The sequence below is a fragment of the Carcharhinus amblyrhynchos genome, chromosome 17, assembly GCF_965287045.1.
Source record: "Carcharhinus amblyrhynchos chromosome 17, sCarAmb.v2.hapA, whole genome shotgun sequence".
NCBI classification, from domain to species: Eukaryota; Metazoa; Chordata; class Chondrichthyes; order Carcharhiniformes; family Carcharhinidae; genus Carcharhinus; species Carcharhinus amblyrhynchos.
Window position 1 is genome coordinate 30,101,746 of NC_137340.1, and position 17,574 is coordinate 30,119,319.

Consider the following 17,574-nt stretch of genomic DNA (forward strand, 5'->3'; position numbering starts at 1 on the left):
CTCGCTAAATATTTTTAAGAAGCGGGTTGATGGGTTTTTGATAGGCAAGGGGATTAAGGGTTATGGGGAGAGGGCGGGAATGTGGAACTGAGCCACGACAGATCAGCCATGATCTTATTGAATGGCGGGGCAGGCTCGAGGGGCCAGATGGCCTACTCCTGCTCCTATTTCTTATGTTCTTATATACAGAGGAGGAGTTACTGGAAGTCTCAAAGCACATCAAGGTAGATAATTCCCCGGGACCTGATAAAGTGTATCCCAAGATATTGTGGGAAGCTAGGAAGGAAATTGAGGCTCCTAGTAGAGAGGGTTGACAAATGTTGTGCCTTTGTTTAAAAAGTACTGCAGGGAAAAGCCTGGGAACTATAGACCATCTGTGGTGGGTAAGTTGTTGGAAGGTATTTTGAGAGACAGAATCTGCAGGCATTTAGAGATACAAGAACTGATTAGGGATAGTCAGTATGGCTTTGTGAGTCTCACAAATTTGATTGAATTTTTTGAAGGGGTAACCAAGAAGATAGATGAGGGTAGTGCAGTTGATGTTGTCTGTGTGGACTTTAGCAAGGCCCTTGACAAGGTACCACATGGTACGTTGTTGCTTAAAGTTAAATCTCACGGAACCAGTGTGAGGTAGTTAAATGGATACGAAATTGGCTTGATGACCAGAGGGTGGTTGTAAGGGTTATTTTTCAAACTGGAGGCCTGTGACCAACAGTGTGCTTCAGAGATCAGTGATGGGTCCACTGTTATTTGTCATTTATATTAATGATTTGGATGAGAATATAGGAGACATGGTTAGTAAGTTTGCAAATGACACCAAAATTGGTGGCATCATGGGCAGTGAAGAAAGTTATCTCGGATTGCAACGGAATCTTGATCAATTGGGCCAGTGGGCTGACGAATGGCAGATGGAGTTTAATTTAGATAAATGCGAGGTGATGCATTTTGGTAGACTGAACTAGGGCAGGACTTACTCAGTTAATGGTAGGGTGTTGGGGAGAGTTGCAGAACAAAGATCTAGGGGTACATGTTCATGGTTCCTTGAAAGTGGAGTCACAAATGGACAGAGTGGTGAAGAAGGCGTTCAGCATACTTAGTATCACTAGTCAGAACATGGAAAACAGGAGTTGGGATGTTTTGTTGAAGTTGTACAAGACATTGGTAAGGCCACACTTGAAATACTGTGTACAGTTCTGGTCATCCTATTACAGAAAGGATATTATTAAACTAGAAACAGTGCAGAAAAGATTTACTAAGATGCTACTGGGACTTGATGGATTGAGTTATAAGGAGATGCTGAATAGACCGGGACTTTTTTCTCTGAAGTGTACAAGGCTGAGGAGTGACCTTATAGAGGTCTATAAATTAATGAGGGCATAGATCAGCTAGATAGTCAATACCTTTTCCCAAGGATAGGGGATTCTAAAACTAGAGGGCTTAGGTTTAAGATGATAGGGGAGAGATACAGAAGTGTCTAGAGGGGCAATTCTTTCACACAGAGGGTGCTGAGTGTCTGGAACAAGCTGCTAGAGATAGTAGTAGAAGCGGGTACAATTTTGTCTTTTAAAAAGTATTTAGACATTTACATGGGTATAGAGGGATATGGGCCAAATGTGGGCAATTGGGACTAGCTTCAGGGTTTTAAAAAAAAAAGGCAGCATGGACAAGTTGGGCCATAGGGCCTGTTCTCATGCTGTAAACCTGCATGACTCTATGACTCAAATGCCTGCCAACTCTTGACAGGCTTCAACAGGGTTCATTTAGAATCAATTTATTCATTTGAAAGCATTTAAGGACCTTACGGTCCTCAGATTATTTATTTTACTTGTGGGATGTGGGAAGACCGCATGCATGTTTCGAGTGTTATGGTGAGCCCTCTGTGCATCATCACAGGAATTGCCTGCTTGGAAGTGGCACACTCTCTCTGTAGAACAGAGATCCTTTGCAAGAGATTGGCACCAAGAAAATGGCAAAGAGTCAAGATAAAGGGGAGGCGGTTTAGAACGGAGTTGAGGAGGAACTTCTTCACTCAAAGGGTGGTGAATCTCTGGAATTCTCTGCCCGTTGAAGTGATGGAGGCTGCCTCGCTAAATATTTTTAAGAAGCAGGTTGATGGGTTCTTGATAAAAGAGGGGATTAAGGGTTATGGGGAGAGGGCGGGAAAGTGGAACTGAGCCACGACAGATCAGCCATGATCTTATTGAATGGCGGGGCAGGCTCGAAGGGCTAGATGGCCTACTCCTGCTCCTATTTCTTATGTTCTTATGTTCTTATGTAAGCTTAACTTGGTTGGCAAAACACTGCCTTGAACCACCAATATGAATTCTGGAAGAAAAAACAGTTTCTAAATTACTGTATGCTTTTTCTCTGCAAATGTGAAGAACACAATGCATAATGAAAGGAGGGAATGGAGGGCATTAGCTTTGAGGAGAAGTTGGAGAAACTTGGTTTATTCCAGGTAGTAGACTAGACGGGATTGAGGTACATAAGGCGAAGGTGTTGGCAATTCTTGAGAGTGTGAAAATAGATAAGTCCCCTGGGCCGGATGGGATTTACCCTAGGATTCTCTGGGAGGCTAGGGAGGAGATTGCAGAGCTTTTGGCTTTGATCTTCATGTTGTCATTGGCTTCAGGTATAGTGCCGGAAGACTGGAGGATAGCAAATGTTGTCCCCTTGTTCAAGAAGGGGAGTAGAGACCATCCTGGGAATTATAGACCAGTGAGCCTTACTTCTGTTGTGGGCAAAGTTTTGGAAAGAATTATAAGGGATAGGATTTATAATCATCTAGAGGGAAATGAATTGATTAGGGATAGTCAACACGGTTTGTGAAGGGCAGGTCGTGCCTCACAAACCTTATCGAGTTTTTTGACAAGGTGACCAAAGAGGTGGATAAGGGTAAGGCAGTTGACGTGGTGTATATGGATTTTATCAAAGCATTTGATAAGGTTCCCCATGGTAGGCTATTGCAGAAAACGCAGATGCATGAGATTGAGGGTGATTTAGCAGTTTGGATCAGGAATTGGCTAGCTGATAGAAGATGGAGAGTGGAGGTTGATGGGAAATATTCAACCTGGAGTTCAGTTACAAGTGGTGTACCTCAAGGATCTGTTTTGGGGCCACTGTTTGTCATTTTTATAAATGACCTAGGTGAGGGTGTAGAGGGATGGATTAGTAAATTTGCTGACGACACCAAAGTTGGAGGAGTTGTAGACAGTGCGGATGGATGTTACAGTTTGCAGAGGGACATAGATAAGCTGCAGAGCTGGGCCAAGAGGTGGCAGATGGAGTTTAATACGGAAAAGTGTGAGGTGATTCACCTTGGTAAGATTAACAGGAGTACAGAATATAGGGCTAATGGAAGGACTCTTAGTAGTGTTGACGAGCAGAGAGATCTCGGGGTACATGTGCATAGCTCCCTGAAAGTTGGCACCCAGGTTGATAAGGTTGTTAAGAAGGCATACGGTGTGTTAGCTTTTATTGGTAGAGGGATTGAATTTCGGAGCCATAAGGTCATGTTACAACTGTACAAAACTCTGGTGCGGCCACACTTGGAGTATTGCGTACAGTTCTGGTCACCACATTATAAGGAAGATGTGGAGGCATTGGAAAGGGTGCAGAGGAGGTTTACCAGGATGTTGCTTGGTATGGTGAGAAGGTCTTATGAGGAAGGGCTGAGGGACTTGAGGTTATTTTCATTGGAGAGAAGGTTACGAGGTGACCTGATTGAGGCACACAAGATGATCAAAGGATTGGGTAGGGTGGACAGTGAGAGCCTATTACCTTGGATGGTGATGGCTAACACAAGGGGACATAGCTTTAAATTAAGGGATGGTAATTATAGGACGGATGTCAGAGGTAGGTTCTTTACTCAGAGGGTAGTAAGGTCATGGAATGCCCTGCCTGCAGCAGTTGTGGACTCACCAGCTTTAAGGGCGTTCAAATGGTCAGTGGATAGGCATATGGAAAACATTGGAATAGTTTAGGTTAGAGGGTCATTAGATTGGTTCCACTGGTTGGCGCAACATCGAGGGCCGAAGGGCTGTACTGCGCTGTAATATTCTATGTTCTATTCTCATTAGAACGATGGAGGTTGAGGGGTGACCTGATAGAAATCTATAAGATAATGAGGGGCATGGACTGAGTGGATAGTCAGAATCTTTTTTCCAAAGTAAAAGAGTCAATTACTAGGGGCATAAATTTAAGGTGTGAAGGGCAAGTTTTAAAGGAGATGTACGAGGCAAGTTTTTTTACACCGAGGGTAGCGGGTGCCCAGAACTTGCTGCCGGTGGAGGTAGTGGAAGTGGATACGATAGTGACTTTTAAGGGCCATCTGGACAAATGAATAGAGAGATAAGGTCCCTGGAAGGGTAGGGGGTTTTAGTTCAGTCGGGCAGTATGGTTGGTGCAGGCTTGGAGGGCCAAAGGGCCTGTTCCTGTGCTGTATTTTTCTTTGTTTTTTGAAAGGGAAAGCCAGGAAAAACAACCTAGCATACAACTTGAGAATAACAGGAGGATTTATTATTATCACTTGTATCACATGAATTTCCCAAGTTTTTGACCCTTGTTACTGGGAAGATATCCTTTAATTGTTTCCCCAATAGGAATAATGAGCTTTGGACTTTGAAAGCTTATCAGTGAGGAGGATGTGGTGAGTACCTTATTCTCAATGTCCGTCCATCAAAATATTTTTAAAAAATTATCTGTTGTAACTTTACAAATCTGAACCTGTTATCTTTACATCAGACCTACTTTACTTACTCTGCAGTTCTCACAACACTTCCCATGTGCACACTGTGACCCTGATGTTAGGGTACATGTGGCTGCATCACAACAAGGATTAGTGCATTTCTAGGGAAAAGAAAGCAAAAGATAAATAACATTGGAAAGGACAGATTGATTTATAGAGGTCTTCAAATGTGAATTAGTTGTAAATTCCATTTGAGTGTTTGTGCTTAACAATGTTTTCTTTTACTCTGCAGTGGGATCATTGCACATACCACATGATTGAAATATATATTACTACAGCACTGGAGAAACACCATAAATCTGAGTTCACAATTTCATCCATTAAAACTATCAGTCAAGGTACAAAAACATAGTTTTATATTTAATTGCACGCTCTGTTTGATAATTGGTTGGGCTATCAGGCTAATCTCTCTTGAATGAGTTGGCAAGGTAATATTTGCTCTTCAAGTTAATATTGTTCAGTGGTATTTCGTGATGATTGGCCAATTCAGCCATCATTCATCATTAGGCTCTGTTCATTATCACATAGGCAACTAGAACCTATATTTAGATAATGCCTTTGACATGGAAAAATGTCTCACGAGATTTCACAGCGGCACAAGGAAAAGAGATCAGGATCTTAAATGGGATGGTCAAAAGCTTGACCAAAGAGGTAGGTTTTAAAGATGTATTTTAAGGAGGAGGGCAGACTGGAAGGTAGAGAAAATTAGGAAGTGAATTCCCTGGACCGTAACAACTTAAGCTAGAGTTGCCAAGAGTGAGGCAAAGGAAGAAGGAAATTTTCAAAAGGCTGGAGTCAGAGAAAGAGACAGTTGGAGGGTGGGAGGGATTTGTAGGGCTCATGAAAGTTGCAGAGCTAAGGGGGCGGAGACAAGGCCGTGGGGAGGTTTATAAACAAGGAGAAAAATGTTAAATTTGGTGCATAGGGGATTGGAATCCAACATAGTTGATCAAGAAGAAGGTGAGGGGTGCAGGCAGGCGGGGATATGAGCAGTAGAGATTGGGATATGATTAAGTTTATGAAAGGTCAAAAGTGGGAGAGATGGTCAGGAGAATATTGGAAAAATCTAAATTAGAAGAGCCTATATTTTGTCATTAAATTTGAAGTTGATATAATGAGAAGTTTCTAAAAATTTGTTTAACCTGTGTTGAACCGCAGTCACATTCCTCTCCTTCATCAACAATATTATTGCCACAGGAAGGTAGGGAATATTGATCTTCTGGATTAGGTTCATTCCGAAGACATAGTCCACCTCCTCTCTCAATCAACTTTACAAAATCATCTTGGCTGCAGCTACTGAAATTCATAGAACCTCTGTAATGAAGTGACATTTAAAATTAATTTCAACCAATTCTCACCCCATTAATTACTAAATTATTTTGATGTTCAAGATGGTGATCACCATATTTCTCTAAAAGAGAGCTATAATTTCTACCGCCTTTTTTTCAGTGTAAATTAAAACTGTGATCTGTTATGTGCAAAGAAGCTGACTTGGTTTTGCCCAAGAACAGATTTTTGATTTGATTTATTATTGTCACATGTAATTGTGTACAGTGAAAAGTATTGTTTCTTGTGCGCTATACAAATATTGTTCAGTGGTATTTCGTGATGATTGGCCAATTCAGCTATCAAAGTTCATAGGGAAGGAAAGAAGAGAGCGCAGAACATAATGTTATAGTCATAGCTAGAGTGTAGAGAACTTAATGCAATGTAGGTCCATTCAAAAGTCTGATGGCAACAGGGAAGAGGATATTCTTGAGTCAGTTGGTACATATCCTCAGATTTTTATATCTTTTTCCCGACAGAAGAAGGTGGAAGAGAGAATGTCCGGGGCGCATGGGGTCCTTAATTATGCTGGCTACTTTTCTGAGGCAGTGGGAAGTGTACATAGTGTCAATGGATGGGAGGCTAGTTTGAGGGATGACTGGGCTACGTTCACGACCGTTTGTGGTTTCTTGTGGTCTTGGAAGTAGAAATGGTCAAGAGTCAAGTTTTTAGGTGTCCAGATCACCAACTACCTGTCCTGGTTCTTCTCCCCACCCCCACCCATGCCCTCACCATAATTAAGGAGCAGGAGCCATACCAGGCTGTGATACAACCAGAAAGAATGCTTTCTATGGTGCACCTGTAAAAGTTGGTGAAAGTCGTAGTTGACATGCCAAATCTCCTTAGTCTTCTGACAAACTGGAAGCGTTGGTGGGATTTCTTAACTGTGATGTGGGCATGGGGTGGGGTGGTGGCAGGGGTTGGCGGGGGGGGGGGGTGCGGGGGGGTGCGGGGGGGTGGAACCAGGACAGGTTGTTGGTGATCTGGACACCTAAAAACTAGATTCTCGACCATTTCTACTTTATCCCCATTGATGTAGACAGGGGCATGCCCCCACATGCGAATGACTATCTCCTTCATTTTGTTGACATTGTGGGAGAGATTATTGTCGTCACACCAGTTCACTAGATTCTCTATCTCTTTCCTGTGCTCCGCCTTGTCATTGTTTGAAATCTAATCCACTACAGTGGTGTCATCAGCAAACTTTCCGTTTATTTTTAGGCCAAACCTTGAGTCAGATTTTCCATTCTGAGCACAGACGCTGGCTGAGGTGGGAAAACCAGTGTGTATCTCACAGGCTAGACAGCAGTACAGTGCCAGGGCTTGTCTCTCTCCCCTTCGGGGCTATACTTAACCTGTGTGTCCCGGCAGGTTCCCTTTGTCTGATTCCCATTTTCGAAAGAAGGTGTAAACCTCATTGATGTGATGTTAGATTGATGAAGGGGCAATTCCAAACATGGGGGGGTGGTGGGTGGTGGTGGTGGTGGTGGTGTTGATGTTGGCAATGAGGCCTGTTAATTATGCTAAAATGTACTGAAAAGAGATTCCTGATCTTCCTGTGTGGGAATTTTGTTATCATGGGTGGGATGAGGCGTGGCGGGGGATGCTCGCGGTGAGCCCTGGTGCAACGTCAGAGAACTTATTTTTACAAAATTTGTTAATTGGCCCTTGAGTGAAAAAATATGCAAATATGGCCCCCTGAGGTTTGGCAAGCCTGATCTAAGATAATTGAAAAAAAGATTGAGAAGTGAGGTAAAGGCAATTTTTTTTACACAGTGAGGTCTTATGATCTGGAATGCACTGCCTGAACAAATAGTGGAAGCAGGTTCAATACTCACATTCAAAAAGCAATTGGATAAATACTTGAGCCCGAAACATTCTGGCGAAATGGACTCATTGGATAGTTCTTTCAAAACACTCAGACCACCATGGGTAGGCCAAACGGCGTCATTCTGTGACAAGTCAATTTATGATTCTATGATGAGACTTTACTCACCAGAAAGGACTATAGAAAGGTCTGTCCTTTCTTCCAACATATGATCTACTCACTCAATTCTCTCCCAATTGCTTCACCGCTCCAGACATCATCATCCTGCACATCACCCCGCTCCCCCCCCCCACCCACAGTCCCCACCCCTGACATTGAAGCCCACCCCCAACCCCCCAATTGCTGTCCCACCCGATATCAAGGCACCCCCACCCCCACCCAGAACTCCCTCTTCTGGCCCTGCCTCTTTCAGGCCCCACCCCTTTTATTTCCCTCAAACCTCATGGCCAATGCCTGGCCCTGCCCCGACCATCGGTGGGGTCTTCGGTGGCCTCTGGTCCCACTGGCATGACCATCATGTCAGGTCTGATGAGCAGGCAAGGACAAGTAATCCGGGATGATAGCATCTGGGACTCACTTAAATTAGTAATGCATATTGAAATCTGCTTCACGCCTTTTATTGGCACCAAGCCAATTTCACCAGGAAAACAGGGTCGGCAACATCACGAGAGAAGAACCTGACTTTTTGCCTCACACCAATCTTACAGGTTCACCATACTGGTAAGATTACTCAAAATGGACTTGTATAGTGATTGATTCTACATCTCTCTCCTAATGACTTCCTAGCTGGAGTACTGTGTGCAGTTTTGGGCGCCGCACCTGCGCAAGGATATTTTGGCCCTGGAGGGAGTGCAGAGGAGGTTTACTAGGCTGATACCGGAGTTGAGGGGATTGAGCTATGAGGAGAGGCTGAATAAACTAGGCTTGTACTCGTTAGAGTTTAGAAGAATGAGGGGAGATCTCATTGAGACGTATAAGATGATGAATTGGATGGATAGGATAGAGGTGGAGAGACTCTTCCCGCTCAAAAAAGACACTAGGACTAGGGGGCACAGCCTCAAGATAAAGGGGAGGCGGTTTAGAACAGAGTTGAGGAGGAACTTCTTCACTCAAAGGGTGGTGAATCTCTGGAATTCTCTGCCCGTTGAAGTGGTGGAGGCTGCCTCGCTAAATATTTTTAAGAAGCGGGTTGATGGGTTCTTGATAAGAGAGGGGATTAAGGGTTATGGGAAGAGGGCGGGAAAGTGGAACTGAGCCACAACAGATCAGCCATGATCTTATTGAATGGCGGGGCAGGCTCGAAGGGCTAGATGGCCTACTCCTGCTCCTATTTCTTATGTTCTTATGTTCTTATGTTAACCCTTCATCCCAACAGATAATTTGCTTGATTATTCTGCCAATCACCCTCAATGATCTTGAAAACATTCAATGGATTAACTCAGTCACATCTTTTCCTCAAGAGAACAATTCCACTTTATTACGCTTTCCTAGGTGCAGTGGTAGTGTTCCTGCCTCTGAGTCAAAAGCTCTGAGTTCAAGTCCCACCCCAGGACTTGATGACCAAGAAAGGTGTGTTCTTAACACGTCCAACCAGGCCAAATCTTGGCCTACAAATCCTCCTACACAAGCCAATGACAGGCATTATGAGTGGGAGAAATTCCTGATTTACCATTTGGTGGACAGAATGTTAAAACCCCTTACATCAGTATCCAGTTCCATACTACAACACACATGTAAATCGTGCATGTCTGCCACAGCAATTGGAACTCCCAAGTGAACTGCAACACACCATCAGCAAGCTTTCTTATATATATTTGTACTATATTCTTAAAATACAATATGACAATGAAACAATGGAAAATAATTTCCTTTTTTCACAGTCACATAAAAAATGCTATATGAGCCAGTTTTGTACTTACGTAACTGAACCATACATGATGCAATGCTGAACAGGACAGTCACAGGTTCGTGAATCATCATGACCTAAGCCCATGTTATGTCCTAATTCATGAGCAAGAATTGTTGCAGCCCATGGCACAGCACTGTTGCCAAACTAGGTAGTAAAAGAGACAGATTTGATTGCTTAGAGGGAAAATCTCTTAGGACAACAACATCTATTTAAATAGTATCCTTAATGTAGTCAAATGTTCCAGGGTGCTTTACAAGAGTCTTACCCAACAGTATTTTAGGACTGATGGCCAAAACTTGGCCAGAGTTTGGTTTTAGGAAACATCTTTAAGAAGAAAGATTTAGGAATGGAATCCCAGAGATTAGGGCCTAGGCAGCTGAAGGCAGAACCACTTATGGTGAAGCAATTGAAATCAGGGATGCGCAAGAGGTCAGCATTCAAAGAGGGCTGCTATTTCTGGGAGTTGTATGACCAGAGGTGATTACAAAGAAATGGAAAGGCAAGGTTACAGAAGGATTTGAACGTATGAAAGAAGATTTTAAAATTGAAGGGTTTTCAAACTAGGAGCCAATGTATATTAACAATCACAGGGGTATTGGGTGCATGGAACTTGGTGCAAATTTTTTTTAAAGATTCACAAAGATGCAATACTGTATAACTAACTAATGTAAATGTGGTTTTGGAATTAGTAGACAAGTTTTGCCAGTTAGCCACCGTCTCAGTATTTAATATCAAATATCACTTCTGGTGAAAAGAAAATTCATGTACAACTGCACAATAGTCATTGCATCAAAATTTCCTTTTCATTGAGAAATCCACACATGACAAGGTATCATCAATGTTGAAGAAAATATGACTCAAGAAAAACATAAATCAAACGGCAAGAAATGGTTGATATCAGATTTGTAATTTGTAAACCTGTAGATTATTGCGGCAAAGAAACACAAAAAAATTAATATTGTAGTTTTGTCTTCCCGAGAAAATAATGAGTTGCATCAGAAAATCTTCTGTTTTATGTTCAAATCCCTCTGTAGTCTTGCCTTTGGAGAACTTGTTTAATTTCTTAGGATTTAGGGAGATAAAAAAAACACAAAATGGGGTGATGGATGTGGAGCTTCAGAGTGACAAGTGAGGAAAATTCTAAAGCATGAAATGCAGTGAAGAAAAGTTGTGACAGTGATATCAAAGATGGAGGCTGGGGATGAAAAAAGGATTTTCTGTTATGCCATGAATTTTTTCTTGTTTCAGTAATGTGTAAAAGGTCTCAGGGAGGTTTCCCTAGGATATGACAACAATGTATTCACCCATGCATTCTGAAGCTTGGCTAAGAGACCAGACTCTCATAAAAACTTTTACATCGGTAACACAGGTACACGGAAGGGAAAATGTTGCTTAACTGACATAATTACAAACTCTTTTCTCTTAAATCAGTTTTGTGAATGACACATCTTTTTCACAAAATAAAGAACCGTCCAATCCTTATAGTTTGTGTTATTGATATTTTTATAGGGTTGTAATAATAGTAGTTTTTAAAAAATAAAATCATGAATTGGTGCTTTATTTAAGTCATTCCTCCATAATGGTACTATAGGGTTCATTGGATCTATACGGAGTGTTTACTGCGTGAATGTTCATAGATGTGCCTTGAGTTGGCAAGGGGCTATGAGGAACGGGTTGGGGTGAAGGCTAGAGGGCCTAATATTTCAGAAACGAAAAGAGACAAAGACTCAAGGAACAGAGGTGGGCCTTTTAGACAGCCCAACTTGGCACTCAGCAGTCACCTTCAACCTGCGTCCAGCAGCAGAGGGCCTGATTCCATCCCATAACCACCTTCTGGCCCCAGAACAAAAATTGCACCATTTGGGGGGGGCACTTTTTTCAGAGGCGGGTATGATTCAAGCTACCTACCTCCATTTATTCAACAGTTGCCCTGAAGTAATAAAGCAGATCACTTACTAAATTAATTCCACCTCCAAGCCTGGAAGAGCAGATTGTGCCCACAAAGGCAAGGCCTAGAATTCCACTAAACTGTGCTTTACCTCTGAAATAGGATAAGAAAAGAAACAAATCACTGCAACAGCACCCAGGAAAATCGACTTGGAGACAATTAACTCTATAGGATATCAGGCTATTCAAAATTTAGAACACATTTATGTTGGCTCTACAAAAGAGTAATTGAAATATATTCGTAATCCAACATATGTGCAAATATTGGGGATGAAGTTGAAGATGACTGGAATGTAAATTTATGGCATCACATGAATCGCCTGTTATACACTTCACCCGATATCAGCTCTGTTGACTTACAGAACTGAATATTAAGCGTGTTATATAATGTCGGGCAAATATAATTCCATCTTTTTTGCTTTGTTTCTTAAAGCTGAGGAATTTTAAAGTACTGTGAAGTAAGTTGGCTGATCTTGAGCTGAAGTATGATAAGAGCACTGATATTAGCTTTCTAAAGCTGTATCTTCTTGGTTGCTGAGGTCAGAACCTAGCTTTTAGCTGGAGGCTAAATGCTAGGTTCAGCATGAACGCTTCCTCTCACCCATGCCATTATGAACCTTCTGGGGTACAATGACTACAGCCAAAGCTGCAAGCCATCCTGTGGAAGGGGTTCCTCTTCCATAATGATGGCCTAACACCTGTGGCCCTTGTGGGATTTTTAATTTTTCACAATGCTGCTGGGAGCGACTCTATTTTGAGATGCCCACGCGCTTTCCTGCCAGCCTCAGCCGCATCCATCATTCTGGATGCAGTTGCCAGCTGGGCTTCCTGCTTTCCAGCTCCATCTGCCTACTGCCTTTTAATGGATGTAACTCCCAGAGGTGGAATTGTGGCTGGCATCAGAATGGCGACCCACCTGAGAGAAGCCAACTCTATGTTTTTAAAGCTCAGCAAAGGAAAACCAACCAGGCTACTGTCCAGTGACTCCTACTGAAAAGTGGATGATGCTGAGGGCAGATTAGATCACCCATGTCAAATAAGCAGGCAACGCTCTGGGCTTAAGCATGGTTATTCTTAAGATGGCAGGGTGAAATCATGATCAAGCACATGGCACAGTGGTTAGCAATGCTGTCTCATAGCATTAGAGAGCCGGGTCAAATTCCAGCTTTGAGTGACTAGCTGTGTGGAGTTTGCACATTCTCCCTATGTCTGCACGGTTCCCTTCGGGCACCCGGTTTCCTCCTATAGTCCAAAGATGTGTGGGTTAGGTAGATTGGCCGTTCTAAATTAGCCCTCAATGTCAGGGGGATTAGCAGGGTAAATACATGGGGTTAGGTGGATAGGGCCTAGGTGGGATTGCTGTCAGAGTAATCTTGATGGGCCGAATGGCCTTCTGCACTGTAAGAATTCTATGATGAGGCTAGCCCATTGTATTTGGGGCGTGCTGATATCTGTGATGGTGGTTTGCCAAGGCTAGGGTAGAGTAAAGGATCAGAGTAGCCAATGAGATTAAAGGGATGTTTTACTTAATGAAATTTGTCTCAACCTTTTGGCTAAAATGAAGTGTTAGATCAAGCCCAGGTTGGGGTGCAATGCCTCATCCTGTCAACTTGTCAGCTTGGATCTCGTTTGATCGAGTCCAAGATGGGATGAGATATCTTGCCTTGTTAACTTTGATCTTGTTTGTCCTGTACATGGGGACCTTGAATTGGTTTATTTGGATGGAATAAAAATTTGAACAAAAAATGGTCATTCTTAAAGTGAAGGAGCTAAATCCCAGAGATAAGTGTTTCAGTATTATTCAAAATCAATAGGAGAGGAATGAAAAATCTGAAAATACAAAGATGTAAATTAATCAAAGTCTTGCAGCCTTCCCTTTAAAAAAAATTTAAAATAATTCGGCTCGGGCTGTTCATGTTAGTAACCATACTGAATAGCAATGGAATTGTTTGAGGTGCAGTTCCATTTTTGCTTCACTGTTGCTTTACCCAATTTCCTGTTGGGTTGGAACAGTGAAAATCAGACGATGCCAAAACTATACTTGATCATTGATAACCATAATTCCCTGTTAATGCATGAGAGCTGATTGCCAGGAGGCAGGCCTCCATGAATTGGCCCAGGCATTATGGGGATTGAATCCATGCTGTTGGTGTCATTCTGCATCACACGCTATAGCCAACCAGACTATTCAACTCCAGAAAATCCCATGAATTCCTTTTACATCTCCTTTACATCCTACTTTTTTTCTTTATTATCCTATTACTATTTAGCCTTGCATCATTGTCCTTTTTGTCACTAATCTCATTGAGCCGATTGTAGATCTCATTTGTTTTACCCGCTTTTCCCTGTCTTTGTACTCACATAGATATTGTGGAATCGCTTAACTCTTTCCAGTTCTGATGAAAGGTCATCAATCTGAAACACTGGCCTAAACTTTACGGTCCCACCCACTGTGGGAATCATCATGGATGGGACTGGAAAACCCTGCCTGTGAACTCTGTTTCCCTCTCCAGATGCTGCCAGAATTGCTGTGTATTTCCAGCATTTACTGTTTTTGTTTCAGGTTGCCGGCAGCACTGTGGCACAGTGGTTAGCACAGCTGCCTCACAGTGTCAGGGACCTGGATTTAATTCTGGCCTTGGGTGACTGTGTGGAGTTTGCACATTCTCCTCATGTCTGTGTGGGTTTCCTGATTGGCCATGATAAATTGCCTCTTAGTGTCAGGGAGGATTACCAGAGTAAATACATGCGTGGGATCATTGTCGGTGCAGGCTTGATGGGCCGAATGGCCTCCTTCCGCACTGTTGGGATTCTATGATTCATCTGCAGTAATTTGCTTCTCTTTTAGATCAAGAAGTGAGAGCGAGAGAGTGCTTTAAAAAAAATTATTGAAAAACCCAGGCGAAGAACAAGACCCATTTTGCAGAAGTTCAAGCAAATCTAGAATGAAACCAGACATGGTTTTAAAAGTCTCAGAATTGTAGAGTAAATGAAAAACTGAAGTCATATGGTCATAATGTTACAGAGGGAAGCCATTTGGTCCATTGAGTCCATGCTGGCTCTCTGTAGAGCAATCCAATCTGTCCCATACCTCCTGCTCTATCCCCTTAGCCCTGAAAGTTTACTTCTCTCAACCAGCCATCCAAATTATTTTTGAAATCATTCATCAAATCTGCTTCCAGCAAACTCATAGGCAGCAAGTTTCAGATCATTTAGCACTCACTGTGTCACAGGATTCTTCCTCACATCTTGCCCAGAATTTAAATCCATGCCCCCTGTTCCTTGTATAGTCAGCAAATAAGAAGAGCTTTCCTTTACCTATCACACTTAAACCCATGTCATAATTCTGTACACTGTCATGAAATCTCCCACTCACCTGAGGAAGGAGCAGCACTCTGAAAGCTCATGATTCTAAATAAATCTGTTGGACTGTAACCTGGAGTTGTGAGACTTCTCACTGTGACCACCCCAATCCAATGGCAGCATCTCCACATCATGAAATCTCCCTTCATTCTCTCTTTCCCAAAAGAGAATAACCCCAGCCCCTCGTAACACAACTAAAATTTCTCAACGTGGGAACCATTTTGGTAGCTCTTGTTAGCCAAACGAGCAAAACTAACTCAAATTAACTTAGGGACAAATTAAGAGGGGCAGCCCCCCAAAAAGGAAGCGGGGGGGACATGGCCCGAACAGAAATCAAAGTCCAAAGGAAACTTAAAACATTAAATCAAAATGTGGTTGTGAGGGTCTATAACGCACGCCAGCCCCTGCGGTGCCCAGCAGGCACGGAAGGCATCGACTGCACCCGCGGAGGGAACCATTTTGGTAAATTGCAGTAAATCCTAGCCATATGAAATAAATTAACTGGTTAGATATACTAATGAAATCAATGTTCAATTCTATTATGTCAGGTAGTATTAAGCATGACACCTGGTAGGTTGCTTCACCTTATGCTTGCATAATGCAGTGTTGAACAAAACATTTAAATGTGCATCCATTTATACATTTAAGTGCTTAAACGTGTACCCACCAAAGTTTACAGCAACAGAGTAGAGGCAACCATAATGAGCTTCCCACAAAAATAAACTTACAGAATTAGATGTCCACTGTCATGTCTCTTCTCAGGGATCAGGACCCGTTCACGCCATCTTACAAATCTACCCAAAACATCCCCAGCACTCCCATTGATAAGAATCTGATTTTTATCTTTCCAGAGCACAAGACCAGTCAGTATGACACGGACATTCAGAGAGCTGTACATCTAAAAGATAATGAAGAGACCAGTTAATATTTCGTATTGATGACTGATTTTCTGGTAATGATAATACAATGAAATGTGCTTAAAGAAGGGGAAGAGTGCAATCATATATCCTTAGGATAGGAGTGTGAGTCGGGATTATTTTGGGTCCCAACCCCACTCTCATAGTTAGGGTGACCACCTGTAGGATCTTCAAGAAGGTGACCAATGACAAGGTTGCCTCCAGGTGCAGCACCTCATTAAGGATAATCAGCGTGGGCAGGTCTCTGAGGCTGCTGGCTTGATTTTTAAACCTCTAACATTCCTTCTGGTTCCATCTTCAAGTCTTTCCTCTGCAGGGCTGGGGAGGTTCCACCTGTAAAGAGCTGTAGCATCGAGTGCTTTCTTACTTGTATGTATACAATCAATTTTAACCCTGTTCATTTTGTGGGAACCCTGTGTTAAGATGTGTGGGGTTCAGCCACCTGAAAGATGCAAATAAATGCACCTTGGGAATCATGTCAGTCGGCCTCGTTGACTTGAGATCAGGGTGCCCTTCAAAAAGGATGCCCTGATCTCTGTGTTCACAAACAGATTCCCCTTCCTCTGAAAATCAAAATTGTGACCCTCATTTTCAAGGGGAGCACAACAACTCCTCAACCAAGAGGTACATCCTCCCCCTCCCCATACCACTAAGGCATGAGGAGGACCAGAATTCCTCCACCCCATCCTCCCCGCCTCAGACTGCACTTCAGGCCCTGCCATTGGCAGTGCCAACCATGCACTACTCCCGGCACCCTGCCTGCAGCACCCAGGCCTGGCATCTTGGACTTTGAGGATATGGAGGTAGGTTCAGTGCGCTCATTCCCCTCTGCAAGGCTGCAGAGGCAAGGTCCCCAAGGGCTCTTAAACTTAGATGAGTTGGGTTGGGGGCAAAGGGTTGACCTCAGCACTCCACCGGGGTGGGATATCATGGTTGATATGCTCCTTATGGCCCTGGGGAAGATGTTGTTCAATTTCAGGATGGTGAATTCAGATAAAATACTCATTATTGTCTCTGTCCGCTAAAACCATTCAAGTTCCCTGGTCACTTAATCCTTCATGCTCCCTGGACAGCTGGAAGGCTTCCAAATCACCTCAATTGTAAGAAAATCCCTTTCAAGTCCTCTGATTGTCAAAAGACAGCCACTTTCAGTAGGGGCGGGAAGTTTCCATTTCTACAGCTGTTCACTCAGCCCCATTGTTTTAACATAGCATTTATTTAAAGTTTCTGAGTCTTCATAGAAAGCCAAGAGCCTTTGAAAAACATTCAAACCATCTCAAAACCTTTGCTTCCATTCAATTTCAGTCCAGTCCTTTTAACTCTCCTTTGATTGACAGCTTAATTGTTTTTACTGAGCATGCAGTCAGCTGTACTTTTTATCTTGAATGCATCTCAAATACCCCATTGTTCTTAATTGCAATGTTTACAAAGAAAGAGGAAGTGAAAGTGCTTAGCTGGTTTGAAATTACCTTCAGCTGCTTGTGCTGAGGTAAATCCCTTGCCCACCAAACCCCCAGGATCCTTGGGGGTCCATCCC

At 42.8% G+C, this 17,574-nt stretch overlaps 1 protein-coding gene across 4 annotated transcripts in view; it reads right to left on the minus strand.

Annotated features, from left to right (window-relative positions):
• The window catches only part of adam9b (ADAM metallopeptidase domain 9b), a 73,031-nt gene that overhangs the window by 31,986 nt on the left and 23,471 nt on the right, over window positions 1-17,574 (minus strand). For all 4 annotated transcript variants that reach the window (XM_080205691.1, XM_080205694.1, XM_080205692.1 and 1 more), the window contains 5 exons: window positions 15,849-16,018; window positions 11,767-11,851; window positions 9,821-9,954; window positions 5,890-6,061; window positions 4,759-4,848 (listed from right to left, as the gene is read on the minus strand). In XM_080205691.1, coding sequence (XP_080061817.1) covers window positions 4,759-4,848; window positions 5,890-6,061; window positions 9,821-9,954; window positions 11,767-11,851; window positions 15,849-16,018 — 651 coding nt within the window. The remainder of the gene's footprint in view (window positions 1-4,758; window positions 4,849-5,889; window positions 6,062-9,820; window positions 9,955-11,766; window positions 11,852-15,848; window positions 16,019-17,574) is intronic.